General features: G+C 41.1%; 1 protein-coding gene across 1 annotated transcript; it reads right to left on the bottom strand.

The window, feature by feature from the left end:
• Window positions 1–2714: 2714 nt before the first annotated feature.
• On the bottom strand, window positions 2715–9643 carry LOC138964415 (L-threonine ammonia-lyase-like). The gene is made up of 7 exons (XM_070336368.1): window positions 9490–9643; window positions 7685–7855; window positions 6934–7130; window positions 4991–5121; window positions 4369–4517; window positions 4124–4216; window positions 2715–3855 (listed from the first exon to the last, which is right to left on the bottom strand). The coding sequence occupies exons 1-7, from the start codon at window positions 9494–9496 to the stop codon at window positions 3605–3607; spliced, it is 999 nt and encodes a 332-aa protein (XP_070192469.1). The 5' UTR covers window positions 9497–9643; the 3' UTR covers window positions 2715–3604.
• Window positions 9644–12046: the final 2403 nt, after the last annotated feature.

Here is a 12046-nt window from a genome sequence, read left to right as displayed (position 1 = left end):
TATCTCTCTTTCCCTTATCTCTCTCTCTCTTTCTCTTTTCCTCTCTTTCACACACACACACACACACACACACACACACACACACACACACACACACACACACACACACACACACACACACACACACACACACACACACACACACACACACACACACACACACACTCGTAAACCAAACATGTTACAGCAAGATCAGTAATTCAACATTGAAGGAATGTTAGTGTGTAAACTTAGGAGTTTATTTTTAATAAAAAAAAGTGGAATAAAAATTATATATATACATATGACCCTGATTGCCAATAAATAAATTCTCTGCTTACCAAGAGAGTTATTTGTTATATTAGTTTTAATTTTTTTTCTTCTTCAGGATAGTGAGTATAATTATTAAGGCACATTGAATACTGGAGACTTGTATTGACGCCAAATGCCAATAAAGCCAAGTGGAATCATAAATAAAAGCTCTATTTGTAGAAAATCAAACAAGAAATAAAGACAACAATTCAAATACAACTCATTTCAAACAGTTGTTTGACACAAAGATATGTTTTTCCATCAAAACTGATGACATTTTTCAGACAAGTAAGAAAGCACTATATATAAAAACGAACAGTACACAAAACACAATTTCTTCTTCAAACGAGTGCTGGTTGTAACAACTTTAAAAGAGACATGTAGTACCCCAAAGAAGAAATCACAGTGTTGCCATCAATACCTCCCTTTCAAATTCGGCATCCACCCCAGCTATATAACCAGAACCCTTAGATTCCTTCAGAGCAAGACCACGTACATAACACTATCACACTAATATCAAGAATAGTTCAAGTAGATTTCCTGAGTACATCACAGCAATGACAATATATCACAAACTAGAAGACCATTGGAATGTTTTTCGTTGTCATAGTCACTTCACTTAACGACTCAGCTTTTATTAAAGCTGTTTTTAAATCGGCGCAGCACAGAGGTTGTGGCATCGTGTGTAGCAGACGATTGCTTTCGTCAGCCTGGCTTGCTCCACCGGATGTTGCGTCAGATGTGGTCGCGCGCGCACCCACACTCTCACAACATCCGACACACACTATCTGTCAGCTCGTCGCCAGTTTTTGTATTGCTCTTCATTATCTTCCAATGGCTCTCACGGACGATTCTATGATGCAAACATTCGAAGAGTTTGAGATCGCTCCGGCCACTGCTGCGCACCTTGAAACCCTGGGGTTTCACTCTCAGCAATCGCTTGAACTCTTGACTCCCAACTTGGTGGACACGTTTTCTGTTCTGCCTCTAGCCCAGCGGCTCTTGCTGAAATCTCTTATCAGAATGCTCCAGCGACAAAAAAATTCTCTGTAAATTAAAAACATTTTTGTGCATTTACTTATTACATTTCTTGTGTGCATTTCAAACGAACTGTGCTTACAAGAAAAACATTTCAAACGAACTGTGCTTACAAGAAAAACATTTCAAACGAACTGTGCTTACAAGAAAAACATTTCAAACGAACTGTGCTTACAAGAAAAACATTTCAAACAAATTGCCAAATGCAAGGAACGATTTTTGTGTATTTACACAGTGAACTTTTTGTGCATTTTGAATGAAACAATTAATTAAACATTCTGAACATTCCAACAGCAAATTTTTAATGCATATTCAGACTATATTTGTTGTGCATTCCTGGCAACTAAAAGAACCCATCCCTTCAGGTAAAGTGCATTGTTGGTAACCGAAAGTAGTTGACTTTATTCTGAGGGAACGCCAGCTATATATTCATGCAGACATGTTTGAGAATTCATTATCAGTAAACTCCCTCCCCTTCATCATACATTCCTGACAACAAAAAAACAACCTGTTTAGGTAAACTGTTGTTGGTAACCCCAAGCACTTGGCATTACTCCAACAAGATTCCAGCTTAATTAATGCATAATTGTTTGAGGTACTGTTTTTTTCCCCCCTGAAATTCAGAGAGCTGCTGTCTATAGCTGTATACAATGATGCCTATTTTGCAGGATGGATGATCACAGTACTTTCAGCTTGAATACCTTCAACATGAATACATGTACTTGTGTAAACAGGCTTCACAATTCACAAAGCACCTTTTTAGCAAGATAAACATGCACTTCCATGCTGATGCATGACTTATAAATGTACACCTACGACTGCAGTATGAATATAACTGCAATGCAAATAATCAAGTTGCAATATATTTTGAGGGCAAATGAAAGCCAATTATGAAATAAACTTTTATGATATCGTGCATTATATATTGTGCACAATGCTGCAAGGGAAATTACCGTAAAGATTTCATATTGCTGGAGATGATGATGATGATAAATGGGGAAGGATATTGCTGATAGTGATTGCAATAAAACTTGCACTGTAGTTTTTGAAAATGAACACTTTGATTCCATGGTGTCATCAAATCATCAGTGTATGTACCACAGGGCCGGACCCAGGGGGGGAGGGGGGGGGGGGGTTCCAGGGGTTCCGGAACCCCACCCCTGGAAAAAGCATGTACCTTGCTTTGAGTGGTTTTTTTTTACTAGTTTTAGCACCAAAACAATGCTGCTCTTAACCCTCAAAACAAGGCCCAGAATGCACCAGATTGCACAGATTTTAACCGTTTTCAAAAATTTTCCGGGGGGGGCATGCCCCCAGACCCCCCTGGTTCGCGCGCCTGCAAAGCTGATTTGCAACCCCAAAAAAGGAGGAACCCCCCCTTACAACTCATTTGGTCCGGCCCTGTACTATAAACAACAAATGAATAGAAACAATGATGAATTTTTTTGTAATTTTCAATAATTGCACTCTCAAGAAAAACCCACCTGACAAACTTTTTTTAAAGTAAAATAACATAAATAAATAACCTCTTGCCAAACCCATTTCTACAGAGAAATAAACCCTCTTGCCAGAATCTCTGGAAAAAAAACCCACAAAACAGCATGCTAGCAACAACAACAACAACAACAACAACAAAACACAAAAACAACAACAAAAATCTTTTGGCAAATTGAAATCAGCTGTCAGATTTTTGTGTGTGTATAAAACATATCTTCTATCATTACAATTTTTCACCTGCAAATTACAAAAAACCTCTATGTCAACCAGTCGTCTTAAAATCAAAATATAGTTCTGGTAGTACATGTATCACAATCCATACGAATAGGGATGAATAGGTCTGATTAAATGCACAATTTCCCAACCATACACACATTGTTTGAATGTGGCCTTGGGCGGGGATGTAGCTCAGTCGGTAGCGCGCTGGATTTGTATCCAGTTGGCCGCTGTCAGCGTGAGTTCGTCCCCACGTTCGGCGAGAGATTTATTTCTCAGAGTCAACTTTGTGTGCAGACTCTCCTCGGTGTCCGAACACCCCCGTGTGTACACACAAGCACAAGACCAAGTGCGCACGAAAAAGATCCTGTAATCCATGTCAGAGTTCGGTGGGTTATAGAAACATGAAAATACCCAGCATGCTTCCTCCGAAAACGGCGTATGGCTGCCTAAATGGCGGGGTAAAAAACGGTCATACACGTAAAAATCCACTCGTGCAAAAAACACGAGTGTACATGGGAGTTTCAGCCCACGAACGCAGAAGAAGCATGTGGCCTTGAATTTAGGTCTTCAAAGGAAGAAGCATACACAGCTCTTCTGCAGAAACGTTGCCCCCGGTAATCACCACTAAGACATCTTTACCCTCTACATCTGGAACTCGTTGATTCAAAATGGCTGCCATGGCAGCACATCCGGATGGTTCTGCCTTGATGCCACGAGCAAACAGCGCATGCATGCACTGTAGTATTTCCTTTTCTGACACCAGAATAACCTCTTCAACATACTGACGACAGTGAGCGTAACACAATTTACCTGCAACAACAGAAAATTATTGGGGCGTTTACAGCAATCCTGGTGGAATTTGGCTTGTAATTTGAGTCATATCAATATGCATGACCATGGCATATGAGACATGATAGTTACAGCAGGTTTTTAAGGAATGCAATATGTGATAAGCAAGCGTGCCAGCAGGAATGATAATCTTTGGGGAACAGCAATACTGGTCAAATACATACATGTAAAAGTGCGCACGCCCACACACAAACACACACACACACGTACACACACACCCATTACCTACCTGCATATGGTGGCGAGAGGCCAGCTGCAACCGATTTGACAGAAGTTTTTGTTACTGCATGTCCAGCTCGCATACTCTCCCACATTGTGTTGGCTGCAAAATGCATGGAAGATATGTGTCTGCTTTTGGAAAAAAGGGACGTAGTAAGTAAACCCCCCCCCCCACCACACACACATGCACCTACCCCTCCCTCCCCTGAGTCAGTCAAACTTATGCACAAGATTCACACAATCACACATACATACATCCCTCGGGCTCCACAGCATAAACACGGACAGGTTTTGTGGAAGCCAGGTGAAAAGCCGCCGCGACACCGGACACCAGTCCACCGCCTCCGCAACACACCACCACCACGTCCGGTTCCAGACCTTCCTGCAGCACTTCCATGGCGCACCTGAAAGAGCGTAAGCGGACACTGGAGACTGTGTGAAAGAACACCAAGGCAAACAAACAATACACCAAAAACAACAATAACTGCAACAACAAACTATACTGTTAAAAGAGATTGTGTTACAGCATGTATTTTGAAGAAGTTATCTCCCTCTAGTCTTATACCAACACACATGCACATACCCCTTGCCCCCACACACACACATACACACACACATACACACACACAAACAAAATGCACCCAACCAATAAACTACAATAAAAAAGATTGTGTTGGAACATGTATTTTGAAGAAGTTATCTCCCTCTAGTCTTATACCAACACACATGCACAAGCACATCCCCCTTGCCCACACACACACACACACACACAAACAAAATAATAAGGCAGACAAAAAAACTGTGACACTGTAAATGTCCTTGATACAACAAACCAATTTTCCTTACGATATATGTTACAAAAAAAAATTCTCCTTACGATCCGTATCCAGCAATGAGTCGTATGTCATCAAAAGGGTGGCAGAAGACATGGCCCTTGTCAGAGACAAGTCGATCCACTGTAGACTGAAGTTCAGCTGAGGGCGTCTGCTCCACCTTCATGCCCATCCCCTGCATTTAGTCAAATATAGTGCAGATTATGGCAAACGTTGTACTCAGAGTTTTCTGTCTCTCACTAAAGCACTTTTTCGTTAGAATGCTTGCCTGATCAAACAAACAATTAGGCCAAAGGATGCATGCAGATATTCATTCCAGTAACAAGTTTTTAATCTTATAAAAAAAAAATGGAGCAGATTCAGCGTGAAACTCAACTTTTTTTCTCAACATTTTGGGACAAGTACTTCAAATACTCCTTTTTATATTTAGTCAAGTTTTGACTAAATATTTTAACATCGAGGGGGAATCGAAACGAGGGTCGTGGTGTATGTGCGTTTGTGTGTGTGCGCGTGTGTGTGTGTGTGTGTGTGTGTGTGTAGAGCGATTCAGACTAAACTACTGGACCGATCTTTATGAAATTTGACATGAGAGTTCCTGGGTATGAAATCCCCGAACGTTTTTTTCATGTTTTTGATAAATGTCTTTGATGACGTCATATCCGGCTTTTCGTGAAAGTTGAGGCGGCACTGTCACGCCCTCATTTTTCAACCAAATTGGTTCAAATTTTGGTCAAGTAATCTTCGACGAAGCCCGGGGTTCGGTATTGCATTTCAGCTTGGTGGCTTAAAAATTAATTAATGACTTTGGTCATTAAAAATCGGAAAATTGTAAAAAAAAATAAAAATTTATAAAACGATCCAAATTTACGTTTATCTTATTCTCCATCATTTGCTGATTCCAAAAACATATAAATATGTTATATTCGGATTAAAAACAAGCTCTGAAAATTAAATATATAAAAATTATTATCAAAATTTTTTTTTCCAAATCAATTTAAAAACACTTTCATCTTATTCCTTGTCGGTTCCTGATTCCAAAAACATATAGATATGATATGTTTGGATTAAAAACACGCTCAGAAAGTTAAAACAAAGAGAGGTACAGAAAAGCGTGCTATCCTTCTTAGCGCAACTACTACCCCGCTCTTCTTGTCAATTTCACTGCCTTTGCCATGAGCGGTGGACTGACGATGCTACGAGTATACGGTCTTGCTGAAAAATGGCAGCTACTTGACTAAATATTGTATTTTCGCCTTACGCGACTTGTTTCTTTTTAACACACTTCAGTGTATATGTTAGTTGTTGCCTAGCTTTACGGAAATTCAGGCAAAAACATACATTGGTACCAACAAGAAATAAACAAAGGGAAGTAAGCGGTCTAAATGCATACGACATGTGTAATCGAGTAAGTGAGAGTTATTCGGAACCTGAGTCCCCTGGCACCTGAGAGAATAACAAGCATTGAAATTATAAGGACATGGGTGGCCGAGTGGTAACGCACTTGCGCTCCCCCCTTTCCTAACCTAGATGGTGGGTTCAAGTGCTAGTCTTTCGGATGAGACGAAAAACCGAGGTCCCTTCGTGTACACTACATTGGGGTGTGCACGTTAAAGATCCCACGATTGACAAAAGGGTCTTTCCTGGCAAAATTGTATAGGCATAGATAAAAAATGTCCACCAAAATACCCGTGCGACTTGGAATAATATGCCGTGAAAAGTAGGATATGCGCCGAAATGGCTGTGATCTGCTGGTCGATGTGAATGCGTGATGTATTGTGTAAAAAATTCCATCTCACACGGCATAAATAGATCCCTGCGCCTTGAGTCCGAGTCTGGAGATACGCGCACGATATAAGACTTCATATATAACAAAATTAATGAACAAGCAACTTTTATCCTCATCATAATGTGTTTTTTTGTACACACATGACAAAATACCAAAGACAGGATGTCAAAATGACGGACAATGACATGACACCTAAAGTACCTTCAGCAGTGTGACACGGTTATCAGGCACTGTGATAGGCATGACACAAGTGCCAGGGAGCCCACATTTCTGCAAGTAGTAGGCAAATGCTTTCCCGTAGTTCCCTGCAGACATCGTGACAAGCATCCGTTCAGACAAATCTGTTGCTTTGGAAACCTCTTCCAACTGGTTAACCACTCCTCGAATCTTGAATGAACCTGAAATGTAAGTAAATGGATACTTTTGAATGCAATATAAAGTCAACAGCGTCATTTTGTGATAAAAAGAAAACACAAGGGAATAAACTTCAGCAGTGGCATACAGAAAAACAAATACATAAAATAACAGTCTCTGGAGGATTGGAGTGAATGAGTGAATGAATGACTCGGTAAATGAGTTACTGACTGGATCAACCTTCATTTTACTTCAAATTATGCTTTTCTGCAGAGCACTTGTCATTATGTCCATGCACATTATATGCGAGTATTTGAAATGATATAACAACATCATAAACTGCACTATTCACAAAAATGTTTACCCTGAAAAAACAATCTTTTGTTCTGCTTATATTCACCCTACCCACCTCTCCTCCTACCCCCTAACAACAACAACAACAATAACAACAACAACAAATAAAACAATCCAACAAAAACAACAATATAAAAACACACACACACTTCTAACACACATAAAAACATACTTACAATTCCTCACTGCATCGCATTAACATTTGATTTAAAATCCATCAGACTTTCATATATGACTTGCTCACCAGTAGTTTGCATGTTCTCCAGTTTGAGGTGGAGGCGAATATCACCTGCTTCAGGAAACATGGCCTGCACATCTTTTATCACTGGGGTCCGGACCACCATTCCGCTTTTGTAAAGTCGTTCACCTGCCTCCTTAATCTGGGTCAAGGTAACCAATGTTTCTTGGTCTCCTTCTGTAATATGTACAGTGAATACAGTACAGCAGTACCTGCGATGTGTGGACCCTCCCATGAGAGGACACCTCCCTTAAAAGGACACCTTCTCTTGTCCCTTTTTATATTATCTCTACCAAAGTTTACCTGTCATGAAAGGCCACCTTCAATGTAGGGACACTTTTGCTGGTCCCAAGGCTGTCCTGTCATCGCAGGTACCACTGTACTAGTTTTAGACTTCCCACAAGTTTAAGACCCATGCCGCTTCCTCAGATTTCCTGCTACATGTACACAAAATAATGCCTGAGCTATAAACGATCAGTGTGTGGCATACAGACATATGGAATAAAAACAGACAGACAGACAGACAGACAGATGGCCTTTTAACAGTACAGATGTTTGTGAAGGCTTGTGGTCACATGTACGGATACCAGTAAGTTCGTCACACGGTAGATTCGTCACCGGTCCCCGGTAACTTCGCCACAGTAGTCCGAGCGCGGCTGGTATGTAATGGTAATACAACCTTGCACCTCACCCCCCCTCTCTCTCTCTCTTTCTCTCTCTCTCCCCCTCTCTCTCTATTGTTTATTCTCTCACTCTCTCTCTTAAAAATGTGAATCTTGAATCTCTCCCACAAATTAAACATCTCTCTCTCTCTCTCTTTCTCTCTCCCTCTTCCCCTCTCTCTCTATTGTTTATTCTCTCTCTCTCTCTCAGTCTCTCTCTCCCTCTCCCCCTCTCTCTCTATTGTTTATTCTCTCTCTCTCTCTTTCTCTCTCTCTCCCCCTCTCTCTCTATTGTTTATTCTCTCACTCTCTTTCTCTCTCTCTCCCTCTCTATTGTTTATTCTCTCTCTCTCTCTCTCTCTCTTTCTCTCAGCCTCTCTCTCTCTCTCTCTTAAAAATGTGAAGTCTTGAATCTCTCCCACAAATCAAACATCTGAAAGGATATATAAGCTCTAAGCATAAACACCCGCCAACTCTGCCGGTAACTTCGTCACCCGTGACGAATCTACCGTGTGACGAACTTACTGGTAGCCACATGTAGCCTACAGTTGTGTACAACTTGTGGCTACTCAGATTAAAGAAAAGTGCTTAATATGAACATGGCCTAAAAAAAAAAATAGGTCTGTTTACGGTAACCCGACCGACCCTATTTTTTCGCGCGATCCTAGACATTTTTTTGGCATTTGGGGAAAAAAAAAAAAAATCTTGTTTTTTTGGCAAAATAACTTAAAAATATGTTTTTTTGGAAAAAAAAAAATTAAAAAAAAAAATCCCGACCTACCGACCCTATTTTTTTTAGCCATGTTACCAGAAACAGACAAAAATTTTTTTGTGGCCTTATGAACATGACGCAGACAGATGAGAGATTATATATGTAATTGTCTAACCTGTCAGTTCACTGATGTCAAAGATGTGATCGTAATATTGTCGTGAATGAAGTGCCACTTGCTTAATTTACAACCCTTTTCCCTTTGAATGAGTTTAGCTTTGTCATGTTCAGTATACACGTATGCGATATTTGTAGCACAGGCACTTTCTGTCAGTTTTCCGGTCATTGAGAAAGTACATGCATGTTTGTATGGATATGAAGTGACTAGTTGTGTGCCACACAAACACACTTGAACGAATATGTACACGAAGAACAACTACCTTTCATCTTTACACTGATAAAATGAATCGCCTCCACTGCAATTGCAACAGCTGCCAAAGTTTGTGAGCACAGTAGTCCAAGGCCTTGATCCACGATACACGCTGCCACGGGAAAGTAAACAATACAAGGGAGACTACGCTAAAGTGCTGTTGTTGGGCGCAAAGTAAGAATCCGGGGCAGAGTTGGAATAATTTGGATTATCGCGATATTCAACCTCATTTGATTTCCAACAAAGCGCCGCATCAGTTTCCGGAAACGAGTTGCCTCGTTCTAGAAATGGCAACCCTTCGACTGGCACAAAAAAGTATACCCTTTTCACAGGTCATGAATAAGGTATATGAAAAAGCAAGGTCTTATACAGGGGAAGTCTTGAATTGGGTGTGTGTGTGTGTGTGTGTGTGTGTGTGTGTGTGTCAGTGAGTGTGTGTGTGTGTGTGTGTGTGTGTGTGTGTGTGGGGGCGGTACACTGTGTAACACTGACTTCTCTTAGTGACACTCAGCGCATGCAGCTAGCTAGTTGCTGCTGCCTCGATCTATTTTGAACACAATGATTTTTTCTCTCAGAGTAGAGTCACGGGTTAGTTTGTAACAACAGTCTGAAATCATCTTTGATTTGAATCAACATTTTGCAACAATCAATCACATCAATGTAGCGCACAGACTTGCACATTACATTGGCCACGGTCAAAAGATCATGTAGGTTACCTAGCCCAAAGTTAGGCTAGGATAGCAACTGATCAAAAGATCAGACAAAGGCTCAACAGCCTAAGTACCAGTCTGTCAACATATCAGTCATATCATATCATATCATACATTTCAAGAGAGCCTAGATTACCATGCAGTGACAAGAGCCTACTCAGTAAAGGGACGTAATTCTGTCTCTGCAGCCCAGAGAGACTGTGTGAGTTTAATATACAATCGATAGTTACCAGTGAAAAGTTATATCGGAACACTCTTGTTGTGTTTTTGTTGTTGTATAATGATCTGAAACGTTAACAAATACGTAAAATTGGTGCGTTTTGGTTGAGTGGGATGGGTCGTTGAACTGTGTTGTAACAGCCCGCCGAACTGTTATCAAAAGTGTTTTTGCTTTTTGTAAGTCGGTTGGTTTGGTGCGTTATAGAATGCATCTGCTTTTTCAAGACTAAGCATTGATCACTTAAAAACACAAAGATCATCATGGGCCATCATGACTTGTATCATTTTACATCGCATTCTAAGAAAGAGCAGAATTCTCACTATGCGCGCGGTACATTTCTAGAATCGCGTAGCGCAAAGTTGGAATTCCTACAATGGCGGCCATTGTTGGAATTCCAACAAAGCGCAGGTCATTTCCGGAAAAGCGCCGATGACGAGATGGGTTGCAACAGAGTAGTAAATTTTCGTGGAGTCACTCCCCTTCCATCGTCTGCTACGATTCGGCAAAAAAAGATAATCTACCACACAAGACTAACATCCTACGTCTACAGGATAATAAATAAATATGTGACAGAGAGAACTGTCAAGAGAAGTAGAACAGAGCTGATACCTTAATTTGCATTTCGTTATGGTAAACAAGAGGAAAGCAGTTGTAACTCTGTTGTTATTCAGTGTCCAGTTTAGTCTTTGTTATTCACTGATTATGCCAATCGATTTGTGTTTTCTGTAATTCATTATTCTCAAACTATAAGTGCTGGAATGCACCTATGTCAATCTAAGAACAGCTGCAAGCAATTATAACGGTGTCCAGTTATCCAAAGAGTAGCGTGCACTTCAGTGTGTCGGGGCCAGGCCGGGGCACTGAGTCTACAGCATGAAGTTTATTGTCAGTGACGCAATTTTATGGCCGATCATCAGCATCATAAATATCAACATTAAATCATTATTCAGGGCCGGACTACCGGGGGGGTTATGGGGGTTGCGCAACCCCCCCCCCCCCCCCCCCCTAGCCTAAACATGTACCTTACTTATTTAATTTTTTTTTATTATTGTTTATTTTATGCCGTTTCAGCGGCAAGGAGCGACCATTTTCCTATCTCAGAATATGACCTACCCGTCAGCTTCAGGGGGCTTCGCCCCCTGACCCCCACAACGAGGGGGGGTGGGTGTGGGTTCTAGGGTTTCCGGACCCCCCCCCAGCCAAAAAATAAAAATATTGAATGAGGTATGCATTTCTTTATTTTACATTGAGTTTCAATTTTTGGGGTATTAATCAGTGACAAAATCTGCTGCCTGAAACTGGTAATGATCATCCTCAGAATGCACCAGATTGCACCATTTTGCATCCTTTTTTTGAAAATTTTCCGGGGGGGCATGCCCCCGGACCCCCCTAGCAAGCTAGGCGCTTCGCGCCGTCAACTCGGCGCTTCGCGCCTTAATTCACACCCATATCTTCACAATATACTTTTAAAAAAAACCAGTCATAAAATGAACTGATCCGCCCCTGCCGCCAGGGGGACATCCCCCTGGGCCACCACTGGCAACCCCCCCCCCCCTCCTCTTCGCCTAGTCCGGCCCTGTTATTGGTTGAGTTTCGGTCTTTTTCGAACCTGTTACGAATGGATGATCAATAATCGA

The sequence above is a fragment of the Littorina saxatilis genome, linkage group LG4, assembly GCF_037325665.1.
Source record: "Littorina saxatilis isolate snail1 linkage group LG4, US_GU_Lsax_2.0, whole genome shotgun sequence".
NCBI classification, from domain to species: Eukaryota; Metazoa; Mollusca; class Gastropoda; order Littorinimorpha; family Littorinidae; genus Littorina; species Littorina saxatilis.
Note: the sequence above shows the minus strand (reverse complement) of the source record. Positions and strands in the feature narration are given on the sequence as shown.

Excerpts from the sequence above, each read along its gene's own strand:
- LOC138964415 (XM_070336368.1), bottom strand. Across the intron at positions 4,518-4,990 it reads CTCATTGCTGGATACGGATC|GTGCGCCATGGAAGTGCTGC; the intron begins GTAAGGAGAATT and ends ACGCTCTTTCAG. Across the intron at positions 4,217-4,368 it reads TGCTGTGGAGCCCGAGGGAT|CCAACACAATGTGGGAGAGT; the intron begins GTATGTATGTGT and ends TGCATTTTGCAG.